This window comes from Monocercomonoides exilis, assembly GCF_001643675.1.
Source record: "Monocercomonoides exilis strain PA203 chromosome Unknown scaffold46-794033, whole genome shotgun sequence".
Classification (NCBI taxonomy): Eukaryota; Preaxostyla; order Oxymonadida; family Polymastigidae; genus Monocercomonoides; species Monocercomonoides exilis.
The window spans coordinates 72270-96607 of record NW_027150591.1 but is presented as its reverse complement, the minus strand read 5'-3'; the positions used below and the strand labels follow the sequence as shown (position 1 = coordinate 96607).

Below are 24338 nucleotides of genomic sequence, written 5' to 3'. Positions count from 1 at the left end.
ATAATGTTCCTCGCTTTTGTGCTTTTGCCGATCTTGAATGCCGAGCTTGGAATTTTTACGGCTGAAGTTAATGTTCAACTAGAAAAATTGCGTGAATTTACAGTAAGCCCAGATGGAAAGGTTTATTTTTTGTAGAATTATATTTGTTTTGAACTTTATTTTTGTGTAGTATGCTGCTTATACCACTCGCAAATTGTCATTGGAAACAGGCGAATATACGCATTCATTATACCTTCACAATATTTTTGATGCTAAACAAGAAAAACTTGAGCTTGACTGCTTTCCAATAAACAATCTTCAGTGGACTCCAAGCAACAAAATTATCTCTTTCTTGGCAACAATTGAGAACAAGTGTACATTTTGCCTTTACAATATTGAGAAGAAATCGTATACAAAAGCAATGACTTTTCCAGTCGATGTTGGAAGCTATAAATGGGGCTCAAAAGGAACCTTATTGGCTTTCTCAGCTTATGTTTATTTGGGAGAAACCATGCAGAAAACCGCAGAAATTGATGCTAAAGTATATCCGTACAACAAAATGGTTTTTGATGAATTATTTGTATATCATTGGGGAGATTGGGAATCAACAAAGTGGAATCATTTGTTCTCTCAGACAATTAAAGTTGATCCCAACTCTGATTATGTTTATACCTTTGATGGAGAACCTGTTGACATCATGTCGGACAAAAATGGTCATTGCCCATCTGAGCCATTTGGTTTGAATTATTAATTGCAAAAAAGAGTATTTTTAAACTTTGACCATTTTGTACTTATTTTGATTTTAATTTTTCCAGGTGGAAATGAAGAATACGACATATCACAAGATTGTAAGTGGATTGCATATACAACTCAAACCGGAAAGGATCAAGCTTGGACTTTAAAAAAGAAAGTTTATTTGTTTGATTTGACAACAAAGAAGGAAAAGTTGATTTCCACTGGAGATGCAATGAATACATGCCCAGTATTTGAACCTGAGGAAGATTGGAAGTTTATCATCTACAAGGGAACGAAAAAGGAAAATTGTGAATCAGATCAACAGCAGATCATAAAGTATTCGAGGGACGGTGATAATCGCAATGTTTTGAACAACGACTTTGAATATTCTGTTGATAGCATCCAGTGGTCAGTACATAAGAAGGATGTTATCATGGCATCATCTCGCATCAGGGGTACAAGTGATGTTGTGTTCTTTGATGCAAACACTGGGGAACAGATTAGCTCAATGAATATGCGCTGCTGCGAAGGCTTTTTCGTTCTTCCAACGGAAGAGATATTGTTCAGAAAGTCTCTTTTCCATAAAGATCCTCAGCTGTACATTATGAAGATTGCAGAAGCTGGTCAGAAAGAGGCTACACAACTTACCTTCTTTAATGAAGAAGTGTTCCAGAAGCTGTATCCTCTCATTCCGTGTCAAGAGCTGTGGTACGAAGGGGCCAATAACGACCAGATACATGGCTTCTTCATTCCGCCGCTTCACTCGACTGTGTACAATGCAGAGCCATCAGCCCAAAAGTGGCCGTTAATTATGTACATCCATGGTGGCCCAGAAAATGGGTGGACTGACGATTGGAGCGATAGATGGAATCCTCAAACGCTGGTGCACCAGGGTTATGCGATATTTGCACCTAACTTCCACGGTAGCGATTCATACGGTCAAGAATTCACTGACTCAATCATTGGAAGATGGGGATCGTGGCCTCATGAAGATATTAACAAAGGGAAAGCGTTTATTTTGAAGGAGAAAGCGTATTTATTGGATCCAGACAGAGTAGCTGCTATGGGAGCGTCGTATGGAGGATACATGATGAACTGGCTGCAGACGCACAACACAGACTACAAGGCGATAATCTGCCATGACGGGCTGTTTGACCTTCCATCGTTTTATCACGAGACTGATGAGCTGTACTTTTTCGAGTCTGAGCATCTAGGTGCACCCTGGGAAAAAGGCTACAAGGACAAGCATTACAACCCTGCAGAAGAGGTTAACACTGGTGGTGCTTTCAAGACGCCAATGTTGGTTATTCACGGAGGAGTTGACTTTCGTGTGCCGCTATCGCAAGGCATATCACTTTTCCATGTGCTTCAGGGAAAAGGAGTGCCATCTCGTCTTGTATACTTCCCATCAGAGAATCATTGGGTGTTAAGACCGCAAAACTCGGTTAGGTGGCATAAGGAATGCATCGCGTGGTTGAAACACTACGTTTAGATTTTCTTCAGCAAATATATAAGTATGAATGCTGTTTTGTTTTTATTGTCTTTAAATTTTATCAAAATTCATTTTATTCAGAGGAGGGAATCAAGGAAGAAGCAACAAGAGTAGGTTAAACAATAACCGTTCAAAGGAGTCAGTTGTGGTAATTTGAAGAGTGGGATTATAAAAAAATGTAGAAAGCAAATAAATTGTTAGTGTTGGACATTATGATTATTTTGTTATATTCTTTCTTGTTCATCTGGAAATGTTATCTTTCTTAACGGTGAAAGAGATTTCTTATTATTCTTTCAATTTTCTCAAATTTTATATTTTCCATAAACTGAAGACTACCAACTATTGAAATCTTCTTTTTCTTTCTTTTCTCTTTCTTTATTCTTTTTGCATTTGAATTTTCTAAATTTTTATTAATATTTTTTCTTTTATTTCTAAGAGGAGTTTTTTTTTTTTTCACAAACTATTTTGACAACGTGAATTTTTTTAATCTTCATCACTCTGTTCAAAAATCATAAATTGATTGTATTGATGCGTTGTCCGAGAGAAGCATTTCATGTTCTTTTGCTGCCATTTCACAAATGAAATACAACTTGCATTTGTGCACTTTAAAGATAATTTGTGAGAAAGTCAAAGTGAACGTAACTTTTTGATTTATCTTATAGTTGATCCTTTTTGAAGTTATTCTTTTTTTCCACTTTTTATCAAAGTTTTGTCTTAATGATATGAATTTAAGAAAAGCGGCAAGATGGGACTTATATCGAAGTGAAATTTTTTCATTTTTAATATTATCAAACTTTTTGAATACACATGTTATTTCATTATTTTCATGTTTAACGAATAGGAAATTGATGATTTGAAAAAAAAAAAGAAAAATAAAAATTCAATAAAAAAATATTTTTTTGGGTCATGATAAAAATGAATAAAAAATTTATTAATCTTCGCTCCAATTTGATGCATTTACTCCATCAGAAATATCATCGCTTGAAGTATTGTCATCTTCTGGAACAGAAATATCATCTATGTCGTCTATATCAGGAACATCATTTTCGATTTCATCTTCTTCTTCAATGATTTCTCTCTCATTTTCTCTTCCATAGACGATATATCCCACAATATCCATAAAAGAAACTTTCACCGTTTTTTTTAACCATCCAAAAAGAAAGATAGTCTCCAATATATTTCTCTCTTATGCCATGTCTTGGAAAAAAAGATCTCAGATGTGACCACATTCCTTCCACTGTATTTGTGCATGCCTGTGTAATTGGATCCACAAAATTTTTTTGAATGATTCACTGTTTGATGAATGCAACCATGATCCATCAATCCACTGTACGCACACCATTCATCGCTCATTATTGCAGTTCCTGGATGGATATGAGATTTGAGTGAAAATACGGACTTTCAAGCCTTTTTTGCACAATGCATAGAAAAATTTCTTCACTCATAACTTTGTTTCAGTTTCTCAGATTTCAAAATAAAGTTGATTTTCATATTTTTAACAGGCATCATTGAAATAAAAACATCAGGAGTTGTGTCATTTCAGGAATTATAAAAAATCGACCCATTTTTATTATGTTTTTAGTTCTCAATAAGTCAATGAAAAATTATGCACTTTTCATTAACTTTTTCATATCAAAAAACACAATAAAAATGGTCTTATTTATTGACGTTCGTGAAATTTCACAATACATTTTATTTTTATTTCAACGATGCCTGTTTATGGACATGAAAATCAAATTTATTCTGGATTCTTCAAAAGAAAAATAAAATTTTGAGCGAAGCAATTTTTCAATGCCTTGTGCAAAAAATGCTTGAAAGTTCGTATTTTCCCACAAGTGAAATATTTTTCCACATTTTTATTAGAACAAGTGCTTTGGCGCTTCGGTCAGGAACAATAAAAATAAATTTTCTTTTTGTTATTTTCTTATCTTCATTTCTTTCAATTTCTCGAAATATCCACATTTGCTTTTTTCTTCAGTATCTATCATATTTTCTTGTTCATTGAAATTTATTGAATTCAATTGTTTTTTTAACACTTCCAATCATGAAGAGATTGCGATTGGTTCTATTTATCCATTCAATGAAAACATACCAGTTCCAATATCCAACGAATTTTTAATGAACTTCAATTGAAGAACATGTGTGAGTTAACATTCAACTTAATGACTGTGAAAAAAAAATGATTTCGATAGAATTCATCGAAACAAATTCATTATATCGTCATTCTTGAATTTTTGTGAATTGTATTTTTTTTCATAAAAAAAAATTTGTTCAAAAATACAAGTTTTTTTTATAAATTAATGTGCGCTGAAATGTCAAAGAGTTTATAAAAGATAACTTAATCTTCATTATAGTTTAAACATTTGTTTTCCAAACTATTATCAGACTTTTTCTTTTTTGAATTTTTTTTCTTTGAAAAAATTTAAAATTTTTGAAAAATCAACATCCACAAAATGTTGAAATTTCAAAAATTGAACCATTTATTAAAATAACTGAATTTTTTGCTTTCAGAAAGAAATCTGCACTCATGAAAATTTTCACTGATAAATAACGTTTTTCAAAATTAGTCATTTGAAATATCCGTCAAATTTTAAGTTATTTGTTTTGTGACTTCGAATTGAATTTCAATTGGATTTTCACAATAAGGTGTTCAAGATAAGACGATAACAACCAATTTGACAGTATTTTTTCATAAGTTGATAAAAAAAACCGTTCATTTCAACGTGAAAAACTGGACACAACCTTTTTGAAAATCATTGCAATAATTATCATCGCGAAATATTTTAAAAAAGACAAGGAATTTTTATTCACCTGTTTCCTTTTTTCATTCATTCTTTTCTTCTTTTTTTAGACAAAAAATGTGTTGATGGATTTTTCAAAAATGTTTTGGTTTTATCTTTTCTCACCTCATATTTTTATCATGTTTCAAAGAGAATTTTTTAATATCACTTCAACATTTTCAAAACAAGTAATTCATTGCATGGGGAAAAAATATTTTTTTGAATTTCAGCAAATTTCAAAAAACAAATTTTCGTTCAATGAAAATAAATAAATAAATAAATAAATAATGCAAAGTCAAATTTATTTTCTTTCTTTCTTTTTCTTTTCATTTTTAATCGGTTTATTTTATTTTGTTTTGTTTTGTTTTATTTTTATTTTTATTTATATATTTTTTTTTCATTTTTTATTTTATTTAATTTTTTTTTCATTGCAATAATGTTTTATTATCATCTTCAAAACATTTTCAAGATTCAACAAAAGAAATATAATTTATTAAAAAAATATCTATGAAAAAATTTCAAAATTTCTTATTTATTTTTAAAATGAAGATGAAAAAATCATTCAGTTGTTGAAAAAAACAACACTTTCATTTTTCTGACTTTTTGAACTTCGTTAATTTATTGAAGAACATATTTTGAAATCAATTTTCATTTAACCAAAACAGAACACCTTCACAATTCATAAACTTAAAAATTATTGTTCATTCCAGTTCAAAAAAAAGAATAATTCATGTTCAGTTTCAGAGAGATAAAACAAAAATATAGTTCCTTCAATTTTTCATCACAAATGCCCGAATGGAAATGACAATAAAAAATTATCAGTAATCAACAAATCACAAAATAAAACGTGACATTTTTGGTGAAATAATATGTATTTGCGCAAATCGAATTGCAGAGTGCAACAGCAATATCTTCATATCCTTCTTCTTCTAACTTTTCAAACAATATTCTTTTCGTCATTATTCTTTTTCTTTTATCATTTTCATCTTTCTTCGTTTCGTTCAATCTTTGAGACATATTTAGAAAGAAATCCATGCAAATGCAAAATAAGTTTTCATTCGAATCTAAATGATGCAAAATTTCCAGCATTACGTCAACTGCCCCTGTTTTTATTAATCTCCAATATCAACTGATTTTTCGTGCGTCATTCTTTCACAAAGAAGAACACATTCATCTGACATTTCTTTGAAATTTTCTTTTGACATTAAATATAACTTTTGAATGGATTTAATTAATTCAACGTTTTCTTCTCCCCATATCTTTGTTTGGAAAAAATATGTTTCAATTATCTCACACCATCTAATTATCAGCCATATCTCAGTTGTTTCAATTTCTCGTTTCTTCCAATGAACGAGCTTTGCCAGCACTTCCAATTCTTTTGTTGCCTCTCTCACAAAATGAAGCTTGTGAGCAATCACTTCATCCCATTCTCTTTTCTCGCTCATTCGGAAAATAATAAATCTCCAAATCGATTGATATGAAAGACGAGTGAGGTTGCGATGCTTTTGGTGATATTGGATGATTTCTAAGATATCATTTAAGTACAAGTCTTTATTCACTTCCTATTTATAAATTGAATTAGAAAACAATAAATTCAATATTTTTTTTTAAAAAAAGAAACATTCAACGTCATTTTCAATGGTGCTCAATGCAATCGATGCCATTTCATCTTCCTCTTGTGCTTTTTTTAAAAGATTCTGAATACAAATAGAAGATGTTTCATTTGATAAGTCATGAATAAAATCATGAAAAAATGTGTAACATTCACAGAGTTCAATCAATGTCGTTTCGTATTTTTTATCTTTTCTCTCTTTTTCAACACTTATTATCTTCTATAATCTTTTTCTCAACAAAGAATCATCAAAGCCATTTACGAAGCATTTTCTGAGTTCTTTGCAGTAACCAACTTGCTTCAATAATAAAAACATACTCTCCAAAGCAATCTTCTTTTCAGAAATCATGCAATCTATTTCGTCAAACACTTCTCTGTTAAATATTGCATTCAGTTCATCGTTATTCATCTCTTCAAGCAATTTGTTCATTTCCTTGATTATTCGTTTTGGCTCCGTCGCTGAAGTATTATTCAGTTGCGAAAGCAAATCTGAAATATAATAACCAAATATATATCTAATTCAAAAGAATTCGTTTCCAAACTCAAAAATGTTTCTGGGTGCCATATATCTTGTGCCCTTTTATTGTATTTTGCCTCCATCAACCAAAAACACTTTTTTTTTACAGTTTGAAATAGCATGACAAAACATCAAAGCATGCCTGATATGTTTTCATTTCCATGACAATTTGCGTTCGAAATTTTGTCAGACAAAAATAAACATTATATCTTTATTGATCAACTCAACCATCAATTTTGAACTCATATTTATGATTTAATTCAAAGATGATCCTTTCTTCAGTTTAGAAAAAAACATTTTTTCGCAATGACATCTTCGCATCGAATTAACGAAACAATATCAATTATAAATTCATATTCTTGTTTGTATGATTCCAACAATTATATTTATCCACATATCAACATTTGCCAAATAATTTTCGGTATAATTCAAGTGTCCTGGTACCAATTGATCTGAACCATTAAAAATGACAAGTAAACTTTTGGAGATCTTTTTGAATGATGAAAAAACATGGAAATATGCTATTGAACATGATATATTTCCATCTTTCATGGAGTGCAGTTCATGCAAGAAAAAAATGATACTTCAACGGGACAACTCTTCTTGCAGAAGATTCAGATGCAAAAGCTGTAGAGTTTCTGTTAATGTGAAAAAAGGAACAATTTTTGAAAAAACTCGGTTACGTATATCAACATGTTTCATGTTAATACTGTTTTGGAATTGTGGATTGTCTCAGTTTCAGTCTTAAACACTCACTGGAATATCGTATCAAACAATTGTTGAATGGTACAGAATGATCAGGAGATCTGCAGAGTTGTTTTTGCTTCAACATCCAAGAATGATGGGTGGCGAAGGGAAAATCGTTGAAGTTGACGAAGCAATATGGAGGAGAAGAAAATATAAAAGAGGAAGGAGAAAAAAACAGATATGGATGTTTGGATTAATTGAACGCACAAAAGAAACTGAAGGAAAACTTAATGTTTTCATTATTAACAGCAGATCAGAACGTGTTTTAATTCCACTTATCAAAAGAAGTGTTCTTCCTGGAACAACGATTATGTCAGATCAATGGAAAGGATATCGATCTCTTCCAAAGCATGGATATATTCATCTAACTGTTAATCATTCGAAAACGTACAAAAACAAAAAAACAAACGCATGTACAAATCTTATTGAAGGAACGTGGGCTAGGATTCGAAGATACATGCCAGTTTATGGAGTGAGGGAAGGATATATCGAGGAGTATTTAGCAGGATTCATATTTCAAAAAATACTCCACAAAACTTTGGAAGATTTGCTGCAAGCAATAAAGGATTACACTGATGATGAATACGTTCGCACAATTGAATCTTTGTATGACGAATCAGAAAGTGAGGATGAAGACTTGAATTCAGATGAAGACGAAAGCAAAGAAGAAAGCGAGGAAGAAAGCTTAAGTTTCGGTGCAGGAGATGGAGAAGATGCAAGTGACTTCGTCCCTGAAAAACGAACAAGAAAAGATTTTTTTCAATAATCTTTTCAATCAGTCCTTATTAAAGATAAGAATTTTATTCATATCGTATTTTTCTATTTCTATTTTCACGAAAATTGCATTTTAAAAAAGAGATCAAATCATTTATTAAATTAATATCAGTTTCTTTTGTAATAGGGTTTGCACAGAGTGCTTCTTTTAAGGGTTTTGACCAAAATTTTTAGGTTTTTCTTAGCAAAATTTTTTTTAGGGTTAGGGTTGGCAATAAAAGAAAAATTTCAAATAGAACCCCATGGGGGTGCGATAATGGTCTAGTGGTTGGTTGATGTCCGACCATTGTGCTAGGGTATGGGTTCAATTCCCACTAGACCCTATTTATTTTTTGCTAATTTTTTATTGAATTTTTGGTACCAGCTCTCTTGAATCTTACCTAATTTTCAAAGCACGCATTTTCAACACCATCAAGATATTGCACTTGAACAATGTATTCAATTTTTCACATTATATGAAAGACTGCATGAAATTTCAATCTTCTTCAATTCAAATAATGCTTTCAATTGACCTCTTTTATTTCAACGTATATCTTAAGTTCTTCTTGTTTTCTTTTATACATCCCCATTATGCACACAAATAGGCTATAAATGTTTCAATTTTAATCCCAACGGTTTTGAAGATTGGTCTTTCAAATTGCAAGGCCCCCCTTCTTTTTTTTGTTTCATTCAATTCTGTAAAGTTGAAAAAAACGATACTCATAAGAAGAGTGGAGTGAGAGTTTTGAAGACTAACCTGAAAATTAACACGAATGGTTTTGCTGTATCGCAACAAAACTGTTTTTAGAAAAACCATAAACATTTTTTTCGCAAGTTCCATTTGCCTTCGAAAAAACATTTCATTTGCTCGCAATCATTTTAGGAAAATTTCAAAAAGAGAGAGATGAAAATGTCAATAATTCACTTCAAAGAACTTCTTTCTGTTAATAAAGAAAAAGCAAACAAACTCAATTACCGAAATCAATTGAAGAAGATTTTTGATGAAAAGAAAAGGTATTCTATCCCATTTATCAATTAATATCGTTACTTCTTTTTGTGCTTATTAATCTGTTTCGAACCTATAAAATAATTAGAACGAATTTTTCCCGTTAAATCATATCCATTTTTGCATGGTGTTAAACAGAAAATTGATCCCGCAATCTCCAACAAAAAATACTCATCACTTTTTCTTTCAATCAACAAGACAGTTCACAATAACAATCAAGAGGAACATTTTTGATGAAGATAATTTCCATTCCGAATTAAAAGAAGAAATATATCAATTGAAAGCGAATACGCGGGAATCAAGTTCATTTCTGAACTCAAAATTTCGAAAGAGTCATCTTCTTTTGATTTTTTCGGCATGGTGCAATATAACCTCACTAAATAACAAAGCATTCTCTTTTAAACAATGTTCACCATGGAAATGAAAAAAGCATCCACACAGATAAAATACAAACAATAAATCTGTTTTGTGATACAACCCTTGATAGTTTAACAAAAGGCACTGAATTGAAATTGTGATAAATACCTTTTTCAAAAATGATGAATATCAACACCTTGATGAAAACAGAGAATGCAAAGAAGAGATCATAATTGCTTTTGAAAGATGATAAACAAAAGATTCAAAGAAGTGACTTGAGATGCAATAATTAGAATGCACTGAGAAATAAAAGAGAAAATAAAAGGTATCAATCTTTCAACTAAAAAATTATCGAACAAGAATAAAAACATCTTTGATCACATCTCAAATGTTCATGCTCGGATGTTTTCTCCTTTCTATATGAACTTTTTTTCCCTTTCTCTTTCTCTTTCTTTCTTTCTTTATATGCTTGATTCAATTGAATATTGAAAAAACATGCAACAACCATTTTCCCCGTCCCCACAAAACTCAATGTGTACAATTGGGTTATTCCAGAATCGATAAAAACTCATACAATAATTCAAAACTTTCAATTTCTCATTTCAAATGAATAAAATGACAATCTTTAATAACTATCTTTTCATAATTCAAATAAATATGAATAAAGCGTTACGAAAGACTAACAAGAACCGAAGTTGACAGATGCAAAAAAATTTCCTTCTCAACTCCATTCCATCAAATACCATTGGTAGAAAACCCGGTAGTTAGTGGAAAACCCGGTAGTTGGCTATTCATAATTGTCAATTTTTTCAACGTTGAAGTCATCTCAATTAATTTAAAACATTTTTATTTTTGTTTTGAAAGGTGTTTGTGATAAAATATTTAATGATTGCAGAAAAAACTTTTCGAAATTTGGAGAGAAAATTATTGACTTTCATTTGATCAAAACCATTAAAATATGAAAAGCATGCCAAAAACTCAGCTACAGCGTGTAGTTCATGTCTGCCAATAATATTTCATTAAGCAATTAATAACAAATTATATTTCTCTTACTATACATCAATTTTTTTAGTGAACGAGCACACAAGCTACATGTTTTGATTGGAGCGTGCTTTTTGGTTGCAGGCTTTCCAAAAGAAAGGTTACGGTTTGTTATTTTTTTGTACTATGTTTATTTTTTTTATAATTTGCGATGTAATTAATTAAATTCATTAAAAGAAAATGTCAATAGCAGCATTTATCAACACAATTATTTTTTTAGTTTATTGTTTTAAATCTGTGCAATGCATGCGTGGCACTTTGTTTTTATGTTATTTATACAAAATACTAACTATTATTTAATTTTTGATGTGTACAAATGCTTTTTCAATGAAAATTTTATAATATATTATTTATAATAATTTGCTCGATTCTTTTTATATTCAATAGTTTATCTTGCGCCATTTTTAAAGTTTCTTGTATTTTTCACAGTATATTATGCGTGTCAGCCTTTTTCTTTGAAATTCTTTTTTGTCACATTAATAGAAGATAAGTATATTTGTTTCATTTATTAGCATATTTTTTCTTTTATTGATTTAAACATCAATATATTTTTCAAAATTTGTTATGTCATTTAATGTTTGTATTATAACACGAATTGTGTGTATTTATATTTTAATAAATTACGCTTATAAATGACTTATAAAAGATATCTCATTTTTCTTAAAAATCGAATCAATGAATGAAAATTCTTAACAATGAACAACTTAAGAAATTGTTTCTGAAGTTCATTTCAATAATAATTATTTCAATACCCACAACAAATTAGTAGATAAAAGTATACATATTATCAAAGAAAAAATATGCTAATAAATGAAACAAATATACTTATCTTCTATTAATGTGACAAAAAAGAATTTCAAAGAAAAAGGCTGACACGCATAATATACTGTGAAAAATACAAGAAACTTTAAAAATGGCGCAAGATAAACTATTGAATATAAAAAGAATCGAGCAAATTATTATAAATAATATATTATAAAATTTTCATTGAAAAAGCATTTGTACACATCAAAAATTAAATAATAGTTAGTATTTTGTATAAATAACATAAAAACAAAGTGCCACGCATGCATTGCACAGATTTAAAACAATAAACTAAAAAAATAATTGTGTTGATAAATGCTGCTATTAACATTTTCTTTTAATGAATTTAATTAATTACATCGCAAATTATAAAAAAAATAAACATAGTACAAAAAAATAACAAACCGTAACCTTTCTTTTGGAAAGCCTGCAACCAAAAAGCACGCTCCAATCAAAACATGTAGCTTGTGTGCTCGTTCACTAAAAAAATTGATGTATAGTAAGAGAAATATAATTTGTTATTAATTGCTTAATGAAATATTATTGGCAGACATGAACTACACGCTGTAGCTGAGTTTTTGGCATGCTTTTCATATTTTAATGGTTTTGATCAAATGAAAGTCAATAATTTTCTCTCCAAATTTCGAAAAGTTTTTTCTGCAATCATTAAATATTTTATCACAAACACCTTTCAAAACAAAAATAAAAATGTTTTAAATTAATTGAGATGACTTCAACGTTGAAAAAATTGACAATTATGAATAGCCAACTACCGGGTTTTCCACTAACTACCGGGTTTTCTACCAATGGTACCAAGCATGTCAGATTTTGCTATGATTTTGGATTTATGAGCTGTTAAGAAGAAATCCAAAACGATACATTGAATTAAACGAAACATGATCTTTCAACCGCAAACAAACACGGAAGGACAAAGACAAGAAATTTGATCTACACAAAAAAAAATACCAGAATGGATAAAGCATGAAAAAGAACCTAACAATAATCGCTATGAAACCATAGTAACGCAGTGGATTCTTTATATCAACTCAGACACACACGAGTGAATGAAACATAAATTGCATAAGGCAATAATGATGGAAATTCAATGGCCATGGTATGGATATATCACATAAAGATATTATCGTCAGATTGGATAACAACATCTTATTAATTATTATTATTATTATAATTTTTTAAAGGAGCAGGAGAATAGTTCAATGTATTGTTCAAACAAATAGACATAGGAGCTTGCCAGCCAAGACTTTGAAATGATCATGTTCCATGAAACATTCATCGAATACTCATTTTTACGTGTCAAAACATTAATATATTTTTCACAAAATAATTTGTGACTGAAATTTGACCACATTTGTCAATTGAACAATTGTTCAAAAAATACTATTTGAAACCGTTTTATAATCACAAGTCATCACCATTTTGACTTTCTGTCGTTTTGGAAAGATTTTGAAGAAAATCAATTGTTTCATAAAAGTTATATTTTAAACCATTATATAATATAATGAAATAATTGTTGAAGCATAACTAATTGTTAAAAGAGAATTGATTTATTTAAATTGGAAGATGTTTCAGAAAGAAAGTATTATAACAGCGCTTATATTTAAAAGAATTAATTATTTGTAAAATTTTAATATTCTAAAATTTTGGTTAACTTTATTTAGCTACGATTTGTAAGAATCCTTTACTTTTTAAAGATGAACTGAAAATTACAATTAAATTCATTGATGTTTTTAAGCATTTCTCGAGGATGAGTTCTTATGTTAATCAAGAGGAAAACGAAACTATAATGAAAACCAAAGATACGGAATTAATAGAAACACGCTTCAAAATTTACAGTGACATGTTTGCAAATCATGAATGCGTTATAGAGCAGTTCTTCAGAGAAATAAAATCCTTTTCAATTTTTTCTGTTTTCGAAACAGTGAATGAAGAAAAATTGAATTTTATGTGGTCACTTATTATGAGCCAAAGATCTGGAAGATCCAGCAAAAAACTCGATAATCTGACAAGCACTTTTTTTAACCCAACACTTTTGCGTACTGTTGATGTTGAATACGCTTATCATGGGAATGACTCTTCTTTAGATAATCTTACATTCATCTTGATTAATATTAAAAGCGAGGCAGAAAAATTCATTTCTACAGACGATACGTTAATATCAAAATCAGTGACAAACAAAAAGTTATGGACAAAACATGTGAAGCTTTTTGGATTTCAGGATGTTGAATGGGAAATATTCAGAACGATTTCGCATTTATTGCTATTTGTAATGAAACAGCAACCAATGAGGCCACACATATTCGCATTGATAACAAAGGGTTTTAATTTTGGAATCATGGGCTGTGCCAGAGATCGAAAAGGCGAATGCATAATAGTTTTTAATGATTCTTGTGGAACTGAAGATGAAATGAATAGTCAATTATTTTCCAGAGAATTACACAAAGAGATTGCACAAGACGTGACTTACAAAGAAGCAGAATACAGCTACATATCGGTAGATACCCAACAAGATTGTTCAAAAGACATGAAAAAATTGCTTTGGTTTCTACAGCACGATGATGAATGGTTTGGCATTGATGCAGATGATACTTTAATGTGCACTTTTGAGAAATGGCAAGAAAACAAAAATTATTTATTTAAAGCAATTAAAAGAAATGACAAAGAAGACGATGAGAATTACGTTCCGGAAAGAATTCGATGGATTTCTAAAAAAAAGATTCTTGGATATGGAACATCTGGTGCTGTGGAAGAGTGTGCTATTGAAGAAATACACGGAGAAGGCATATTGCATCATGAAACAAAAATCACTGAAACTTCTTCCGCTATTCAACCTTCAGAAATTTCAACAGTTTTTACGAGCAAGAGCCCATGCTTTCCATGTTGTGTTGCAAGGAAGAAATTTTACCACGAGCGAACAGGTGACTATTTGAAAGAGAAAACAGTCCTTATGAATATCTGCACTTTCATTCGCAGTGCAACATCACAATCAGTTGAAGGTGAGCATAAACTATCTCAGATGGTCTTGTCTCTCCCATTTCTCAGCTTGGTGGGATTCAACGATGCTGAACGTGTGCTTGCCACTTTTCCTGTTGGATCACCTGTGCGTGTTCCCTTTTCAAGAGCCGCTTATCGCTCGCTCCCAGACATTGTCTTTCAATTGAAAATGCTTCATCAGATAGGATATGTGCATGGAGATGTCAGGCCTGGAAATTGGATTGAAGTTCCAGGTAAAGATTTCACAAACAGAGAAGGAGAGGAAGAACTAAGCTCAAAAAATGATATTCTGATTGAAAGTGAAAGCGTTGACAATCCAGTTCGCCTAATTCTAATTGATTATGCGATGTGCTCCGAATTATCAACAGATATTGCAACAAAACCATTTCCATCTGATTATGTTCCAAAGCATCACAAAAGCTGCTTTACTCGATTTGGAGGATCGCTTGGCTATGCAAGTGACTCTATTCTGAGGCAGATGACTTCAGGTTCATTGGAATCAGAAATAGTGTTTTGTGCTGGCGATGACTTGTGTGCATTTGTTAAGAGTGTTTTGATGGCGAGAGAAACAAACGAAGAACGAAAGATGTTTGATGAGATTAGAATGCAGGTGACAAGAAAGGCAATCAAAGAAGGAAAGAAGAACGTGACTTTGAATGATCTTGCAGAGGGATACAGAGATTATTGGGAAAAGAAAACTATTAGCGAGTTTTGGCTAAAAATGCTATCTGAAGCGGAGAACGAAGATTACGAAGCTATTATTGAAGATTTGAACACACTTAGCAAGCAAGAAGATGAATGCGTTTCTTGAACGAGTAATTTATCAAAAGAAGAAAACACACTCAAAATGATCCATTGAAGTCTACTGGAAATAATAATTCCAAAAATACAACATATTCAATTTAAATTGCCCATTTGTGAAACTTCAACGCATTTCATTCATTCCATCAGTAAAGAAGCTTTTATCGTTGGATCTTCATAATCCAAGCCAATTGATCCGTATGATTCAGCATTGTTGGAATTACTTCCATTTCAGCAATTTTTTTATCATTTATTGCAAAAAAACAAAAATATATTTTAAATGACTGTTTTGATGCAGATGAAAGAGTTTTTTTTATTCATTGGAAATGAGTTTTTGATCCAAAAGATTTGGAAATAATCTTTAATAATCGTTTTTTATGAAAGCTGTGAATGATATCAACATTTATTTTTATTGTCATAAAAATTCTAAAAATTACAAGCATTGGAGAATAATTTGTCAATTGGTGCAAAATGGTTAAGTGGTGACAAAAACATTTTTACAGTGTATAATCTCTTTAAAGACAAATTTTGTACTTTCTTTTTTGAAAGTTGGTTAATGTCCAGTTAAATTTCTATTGAATGGTAGAGAAATACTTCTTTGTATAATTTCGTCACAATTTTTTTTTAATTCTCTTATTTGGTTTATCAAAAACCAGAAAAAGAAAAAAACAGACAAAACAAAACTTAATGAATAACAACAAATCGTTCAAAAATATAAGTGAAAATGAAAATGAAAACAATCAGCATCCAAAAAAGAATGCAAATCCATAACAACTCAATTAAAAAAGGTGATAATTCCAAAATTTTAACAGAAAGTCTGGAAAATATGTGCAAGAGAGATAATTAAGTTGTTTCAACAGAGGCTAAACTTTGTTAGAAGGAGATAAGTTTAGAGAAGAAAGATGAAAAGAAAGGAAAGCTTTTTTATTAACAAACAATTTCCTTTAATTTTAAAAAGTATGTTTCCAAAAGAACATGATGTCCATCGAAGACTTCATTCAATTTTCATAAAACAGGAAAAAAAATTCTTACAAAGAAGAAAGAGAAGAAAAGAAATATAACAGGACAGCGAAATCAAATACGGTTGCGTTAAATGGTACAAAGTACACATATGCAATTAGTGAAAGAAATAAGGAAAAAAATGAAAAATGTTCAAAGAAGGAAAAGGAAAAGGAAAAGATAAAGAAAAAGGAAAAGATAGAATTGAAGACCAGATAAAAGTGTTTGATAGAAGAATATCAACCCAAAATGTGCCCAAATGCAAGAAACGAATAGAACCAAAGATTTATCAAACAAACATACAAAGGCAGACAAAGAAACAGCATCACAAGAAACAAATGATTGCTTAACGAAGTATTTACAAGGCAGATGAAGATTATGGTGACATGAAGAACAGAAACATTGTGCCAAACAATGATAACAAAAACATGACGACAGACACGCGAAAAAGGAGAAATCTGCTACTTACCAAAAAAAAGGCATCACAAGAAATATTTTTTTCAAAAAGACTTTTTCAAAAAAAGATAAGACACAAAATGAAAAATAGAAGCTGAACAGGAAAGAGATATGGATGGCTGTACGAGAAGTGTAGAAACCTCCAAATAAACACAGCAATAATCAACAAATTGCCGGTGCAAAAGCAGATAATCGTTGTATTTAAATAGAAAGACTACATACCATTTGCGAGAAAGTTGAAAATAAGCCAGCAATCTGCATAAAGAGATATTGAAAGATAGAAATAAGCAACTTAATGTTAATAATAATTATGACATATCATGTTCATACTTTTTATAACTTTTAAGTGAAAGCAAAAGTGAAGCAGAAGCAAAAAGAGAAGGAGAAGGAGAAAGTGGAAGGAGAAAGTGGAAGGAGAAAGTGGAAGGAGAAAGTGGAAGGAGAAAGTGGAAGGAGAAAACGAAGGAAGGAATGGAAGTGATGCGTAAGTCTTTTGGAAGGGGTAGTGAGCATTAAGAGAACATACAGTGATGTGGGAAGAGCATTTGAAGTGAGCCAACAAGAATGAAGGTGTCTGAAGCATTCTCTTCTCTTTGCGCACTTTTTCGGCTGCTCCTTCAAAGTGCGGCAAATCGTTCATTCACGCCAAGAAAAGCACTCATTTGAGATTGTCCTGTGGAAGTGGAAGGGGAAGAGGAAGAGAGCCACTCGACGCGTACGAGCAGCTCTGGTTGGGGGATTCAGCGATCATCGAAGATGAAGAAGCAGAAGCATTCAAAGATGCAACAGAGTTAGAAGAAGAAATTGATGAAGATGATGAAGAAGATGAAGATATCAGGCCAAGCGCCAAAGAAGACGCAGAATTCGACAGCGACGAGTGGGACAGCGGGTTGATGGTTGCCTTGTCGAACGACTGCGGCAGCGACGCTGCTGTCTGATTGTCCTCAACAGACATCCCACTCAGCGAATGGGGCCCTCCCATCATCTGCTGGTTGATGCCTCCTGCCATCATCTGCTGCTGCTGTTGTTGCTGCTGCAATTGGAATTGCAACTGGAGCTGCTGCTGCTGCGTGACAGATGCACTCACACCCGAAAATCCAACCTTCGAGTTGATTGCAAACATGGACGAAGCAGGCGAATATGAGATGGGCGACGCCAGCGGTGATGGCTTCTCTTTCTCCTTTTCTTTCTCTCTCTCCCTTTCTTTCTCCCTCTCCCGTTCTCTCTCCTTCTCTCTCTCTCTTTCCCTCTCTCGCTGACGTAGCAAAGGCACCTGTGCTGGCAGCACAATCTTCCTCTTTGAGAAGTCTTCGGTGAAAGGCGGCTTCCAAAACTGGTCGTATTTGAGTCCTCTGATGAACGGGTGCTGCTTCGCCTGTCGCGGTGTCAGACGAGCAGCTGGATGATATTGCAGACACATCCGAATGAACTGGATGAATGATTGAAATTCTGAAAATTGTAGAACAGCCACATTTTTATTGTTATTGTTATTGTTGTTATTGTTAAGCAAGTGTTCAAGTAAAATACAAAATTGATCAATCACATTGACAATGAAACAGATTGAATATAACATTTATTTTATTGCATCATTTCATTAACAGAAGACAAATTTAGCCATTCAAATGAATATTGACATGAATACAAACCTGGTTCTTTGAGTCTGCTTTTGCCGTCTTTTGAATGTTTTATCTGATGCTGCTCAATTGTGTCTTCTAACGTGTCTTTCACATAACTGTACACTTTTGGTGGCTTGTTAATAGAGCTTCTCTGAAATGTTTGAGGATTGTGCAATTTTAATGGTGAAATAGGATAAAAAGAACATTAAAAGCAATGATTAAACAATGAAATAAAAGAAAATTTTGAAAAAGGAAATTCAAAAAAAAGCATTTTCAACGTGAATAAGTGAAAATAAATCTTAAAAATATCAGAACAATAAATGTACATTCAAAAATAAAAAAGAGGGAAAAAAGAAGATTTTATAGAAACGATTTTCATACGGAAACATATTCTTCAAAAGAAATCAGTCTGAAGCCATTGGGCATTCGAGGATCGACAGAAAAGAACTTCTTTTGCCCTTTTGTGCCTTTGATCATATCAGATGGGATGTGACTGTTAAGGGTGCATCAACAAATAAGTAGAATATATTGATTGAGAACAAAACATAACACATTTATCAATTTAAAGAAAGGAAATTCATTTTTTAACGCAATATAATCCACAAAGAAACACACCCCATCATTTTCATAATACGAGTGACTTGATCATGTTCTGAAATGCCAGGGAAAATGGGATGGCCAATGAACAACTCTGCTGCTATGCACCCAACACTCCACATATCAATACGGCAATCATATCTGTGAATAATAGCAGTCATTAAGTTTCAATAAAAAGAAAAAGAGAAATAAGAAGATATAAATGATTGACATTTCAAAAAACGCAAGCACATAAAAATCAAAAGACTTTTTTCTCTTCAAAATGCAACTTCATATGGAAAAGTTAAAAGTGAAGCACAATAAAAAAATTTTTTTATGTATTCCATTATTTCTCACAAAAACATACGGAAGTCCAAGAAGAACTTCGGGCGAACGATAATATCTGCTTTGAATGTAAGTAAATATCGTCTTTCCTTCATACGCAGCACTCCCAAAATCAATAACCTTAATGTGCGGCAGACAACTAAAGGGCACATTCGAAAAGGAAGAAAACAGTTCGCAAAATAATTATCGAATAAAAATTAATATGTATTGATTAATAACATTGTTAAACATATACAAAATCATGTGCATTCAAAATATAAAATGATTTTATGAAAAAAGAAAAAATAAATTCATTAATTAGCACACTGGTCAAGCAAGATATTCTCAGGCTTTAAATCGCTATGGATAAGTCCGAATTCGTTTAGTAATGCGAGGCAATCAAGTATCTGATCGAGAATCTACATGTAATTAATGAGCTCAAGTTGTCAAATATCCATCAAATAATAATTTCAAACCCGTGAAATGAGATTTAACGAGAAGCCGCGAAAACGATTTTGCTTTAGCACAGAATATAAATCTATTCCAAGCATTTCTGTTACAAAACAAAAATGCCCTCGAAATATGAAATGTTCAATTAAACGAATCATGTGATGATGATCCTCGGGATCAGCAAGTTTCAACTGAAAAATAAATAAATACATATAAATTTTAACTTGAAATAAATTAAAAAGCAATACATCTTCGAGAATTTTCTTTTCTAGCGCAGCTTGCTTTGTGTATGCTGGAAGATTTTTGATGACTTTTATGGCAAACGTTTGATGTGTTTCTTTGCACAGGCACCGCAAAACTTGGCCAAAACTTCCTTGGCCAAGGAGAGTTTCAACAATATATTGGCGGGGCCGGATGGATCCTATTTGTTCAGATGCTACGATAATATCTCCAACTCTAAAAATATAATCTCCATTTGCATTGTCATAACCGTAGTTTGACATAGGCTCGCTTGGCTTAGTTAAAATTTTATCTTTGTCTTTTAGGGAAATTGTATATTTAAAACTTGGTGAATAGGCATGGTAAATATCAACCAAATCAATGGTTGCCTTTCTCAAGTTGACCTTAAACATTTGAAAAATAAAATAAAATGTGGATAAAATAAATATGCATCTTATAGAAGTTAGACAAAAAAATTCTACCGTCATGATGAGTCCGTTAATGCGTCAATATGTAAAAAGGATATTTTTCTGATCGCACCCTAAATTAACGATTATGAAATCAAATAAAAAAAAGTGAAAACACATCAATTTCCGAAAAAAATAGTTACAAAATGATTATTGTTAATTTTTTATTGAAGTTGCAAATATGTTTTTGATAAAAGAACGGTGGTAAATATTGAACACTTTCCGTTTCGTTTTCTTAACAATTTCAGTTGACAAACTATTTCAATCAATTTCAAATATTATTTAAAGAAACTGCATAATTGCCAATAACCCAAAAAGAATGGAATACTAAATTTTCTTTTGCAAAAGAGTGAAAAGATGTGTTTATGCAAATGAAAAGATTGAAGATGGTAGAGAGCTTTCATTTTGCTTGCCAGAAAGACTCAAAATAATTTTGAATTCAAAACAATTGTCCTCATCCGAAAGGATGCAAAACGAATAATTAAAGCAAAATTTGTTTTTCGAAAGTATTCATTTGTAATGGAAAGGGTTTCATTTAATTTTTTCGCTCCTTTGACAAACTGACCATCAGATGGCTTACTCTTTTTTTCTTTGATTTGTTTCTTTCAATGATAAGCCTGAAAATTAGGCTCACTTTTTTTTCCAACAAAAAATTTCCATTGTATTTGCAAATAAAATGCATCAAGAGAATAAATAATTAATCAACAAGAGTTCATTCTAAAAGGAAAATAAGAATGGTTTCAAGCAAAATTCTTTTCGTTTATTCTTTAAATTTTTTGAATTTTTGTAAGAAATAAAAAAAAGAACAAGCTCATAAAGTTTGTCTTCAACGAGCAATCTTATCTTTGTAATTCTGCTCGTATTTCAAACAACAACGCAAAATTTATTGGACTTCACAAACAAAAACAAAATATGCAAGACAGTGATATGCAAACAGCGAGAGAAGAAAAATCAATACAATTCAGCTATCTCGTGGAAAGGGTCAGGCTCTTCCTGTTTTTTCTTGAAGATCTTTGCCTGTGTGGAAGCAAAAGAGCAGTCACAGAGAGTGGCCTGTGGGAATGAAGAGTAGCGATGGGCAGCCAGGGCAGAGAGAGCAGCAGCAGGTGTGTTGGAAGCAGTGGGAGTGGAACAAGAAATGGAAGAAGAAGAAGAAGAGGAGGAGGAAGAGGAGGAAGAAGAAGATGATGATGATGAAACAACAGGAAAAGTAGAAGATGTGATGGAGGAAGGAAGGGGAGACAGAATAAGAGGCTGAGGTGACTGAGGCAGAGGAGGAGAAGGGGCAGGAATAAAATGATGAGCTTTTGGTTGGATGATTGGCTGCCTGAAGAAGGCCATGATAGACGATGAGACAGGTGCAAATGAAGAAGACGGAGAAATCGAACTCGGTGAAATGGAGCCTAAATTTGAGGCCGTAAATGAAGAAGAAGTTGATGAAGAGGAGGAAGAGGAGGAAGAGGAAGAAGAGGAGGAAGAAGAAGACGTTGATGTTGATGGTGCAGCAGATGTTGTTAGTGAAAAAGGATGTGCTGGCTGAGTATCCAAAAGGAGCAAATTATCGTTTGCTGAGTCAGATGTGATGAGGTTTGTTGAAGAGTGTGAGAGATGAGAAGGAGAATGAGCAGAACTCGTGTTGTGGTGGAGAAGAGAGGGAGAGCATTGAGAAGACAAAGGAAGCAATGAAATCTGCTGAGCAAGATTATGAGAGGAATCAAATGAAGAAGGTGATGTGTTGTTTGTGGTGGAGACAGAAGAAGAGGCTGAAGTACAATTCGAATTGGAATCAGACGAAAAAGAGGCAGAAGATGAAGGAACAGATGCAACATCTCCAAAAAGAGCAGAGCTGCCTGAGGAATTATTTGGAGCATTTGAAGCAGCAGAAGTAGACTGGATGAATGAAGGCGAAGAAGGCAGATGAAATGCGCTTGAGGAAGATGTCTGAAGAGGAGGCGAAGTGAACGAGTGGTCGCTGCCAGTCAGAGAATGTGCAGAGGATGAAGGCGGAGGAGAGAAGCCAGCTGTATTTGTGACTGTGGCTGCATCTGCTGCATTTGGAAAGGGCGATCCGAAGACAGCCGACGCTGCTGCTGCCAGAGAAGCACTCGATGTGTCAAAAGAGGAATTGGGAGACTGTCCCTTCAGAGAAGCATCTATTGAGAATGATGTCGTGTCTGAAGTGTTTGGCTGAGTTTGGTTTCTATCAGAGCACAATGGAGAAGAGGACAAAGGATTTGATGTTTGAATCTTGTCGAATGGAGAGCTTAAATACACATTGTTATTAGAATAAGCAGAAGTGTTTGATGATGGAATGCTTGAAATGATAGCGGTGTTTTTAGTGCTGTTTGCATCTGAAGCAGACGGGGAAGATGAAAGAGCTTCAATCGCAGTAGCATTTGATGCACAAAGAGAGGAAAATGGGCTTGCAGTATTAACAGATGATGGGAGAATAGGAGGAGGGGATGATGACACAAGTGAGGAGTTTGTGTTCATTGGAACTGATGTGGTTGCAGATGGCATGGCAGATGTATTCAGGCAAGGTGACAGCTGAGAGCATGGAGAAAAGAAAGGTGAAAAAACCAGTTGAGAATTAAATGGAGAGGGAGGTGATATTAGTGGAGGGGTGGATGCAACTCTAGCGCTGTCTGGTGTTGGAGCTTGCTGTTGCGCAGTAGATGTTGTACAGTTCCCTTGAGCTTGTCCATTTGGAATGGGATATGATAAAAACCCAAACGGATCTTGATCAGAGCTACTGTTGATTTGTGAATTTTGTTGAGAAATGGATTCTTTAGAGCATTCTGTTCGTGACTCCTCCGCTTTAGATACATTCACAGGTGCGTACATTGATGTTGATGCGGGCGTTATAAAAAGTGAAAGAAGATCTTGCGATAAAGAAGATGTTTGATGTGCAACGGATTGTTGGGGCTGTGTTTGAGACATCAAAGAATGACTTGATAAAGTTTCAAATGGAGACCGTTGTTGAGGCAAAGGAGTAATGTTTTGATTAGCTTCGATGTTTTGCTCCTCAGACAACGTAAAATTGCTTAATTCTGTTGATTCTTGATCCTTAATGGAAGGATAATTTTTACTATAGAATTGTTCTTTTGCAATCTGAGCCTCAGAATTATCAAATTGTTGGCTTCTAACCCATTTTTTATTTACATATTTATCATATATAAATTGCCTTTGTTCTTCAGCATTAAGATTTCTGATAAAAGAAGATGGCAACTCAGCTTCCCAATATAAGTTAGATTTAATGTTTCCCACTTCTTCCATCCTTTTCAACTGAGATTGATCCCACGAATCTAAATTTACAGAACGAACAAATGAATGTTGAACGCCCAAATGGCGATGATGGCCGCTACATTTATAACAAATAAATATTCCTAAATTTGCAGATGCCCACGTTGGATCTGTAATTTTATATAATATTAATATTTTGTGCATTGGAAAATGAATAGAATAAATATATATTTTGAAAATTAGTGTATGAATCAAACTTTTTGCACCACAATCAGCACACAGGTTATTTCCATCCCGTTGCTTGAGTTTTAATAGAAATTTTGTAGAGAAATCATTCATATTAGAATTTGAC

The 24338-nt window shown here is 32.5% G+C and overlaps 5 protein-coding genes across 5 annotated transcripts; 3 read left to right on the top strand and 2 right to left on the bottom strand.

Annotated features, from left to right (window-relative positions):
* Positions 1–3: 3 nt before the first annotated feature.
* On the top strand, positions 4–2963 carry MONOS_9848 (putative Alanyl dipeptidyl peptidase; the record flags this gene model as incomplete). Its single annotated transcript, XM_067880384.1, has 4 exons — positions 4–120; positions 170–716; positions 795–2228; positions 2288–2963. 3 exons carry the CDS (start codon positions 4–6, stop codon positions 2204–2206), a joined length of 2076 nt encoding a protein of 691 aa, XP_067721516.1. The 3' UTR covers positions 2207–2228; positions 2288–2963.
* Positions 2964–7908: 4945 nt separating this feature from the next.
* Positions 7909–8628, top strand: MONOS_9849 (putative Uncharacterized transposase-like protein; the record flags this gene model as incomplete). The annotated part of the gene is made up of 1 exon (XM_067880385.1): positions 7909–8628. One exon carries the CDS (start codon positions 7909–7911, stop codon positions 8626–8628), a length of 720 nt encoding a protein of 239 aa, XP_067721515.1.
* Positions 8629–14176: 5548 nt separating this feature from the next.
* MONOS_9850 (uncharacterized protein) lies at positions 14177–15929 on the top strand (the record flags this gene model as incomplete). The annotated part of the gene is made up of 1 exon (XM_067880387.1): positions 14177–15929. One exon carries the CDS (start codon positions 14177–14179, stop codon positions 15644–15646), a length of 1470 nt encoding a protein of 489 aa, XP_067721514.1. The 3' UTR covers positions 15647–15929.
* A 310-nt stretch (positions 15930–16239) lies between these two features.
* Positions 16240–20764, bottom strand: MONOS_9851 (putative kinase-like protein; the record flags this gene model as incomplete). Its single annotated transcript, XM_067880388.1, has 10 exons — positions 16240–17346; positions 17422–18540; positions 18738–18858; positions 19089–19200; positions 19323–19445; positions 19651–19767; positions 19935–20026; positions 20084–20248; positions 20306–20680; positions 20759–20764. The coding sequence occupies 9 exons, from the start codon at positions 20762–20764 to the stop codon at positions 17750–17752; spliced, it is 1902 nt and encodes a 633-aa protein (XP_067721513.1). The 3' UTR covers positions 16240–17346; positions 17422–17749.
* Positions 20765–21509: 745 nt separating this feature from the next.
* Positions 21510–24325, bottom strand: MONOS_9852 (Stromal Membrane Associated Protein B; the record flags this gene model as incomplete). Its single annotated transcript, XM_067880389.1, has 2 exons — positions 21510–24156; positions 24244–24325. 2 exons carry the CDS (start codon positions 24323–24325, stop codon positions 21695–21697), a joined length of 2544 nt encoding a protein of 847 aa, XP_067721512.1. The 3' UTR covers positions 21510–21694.
* Positions 24326–24338: the final 13 nt, after the last annotated feature.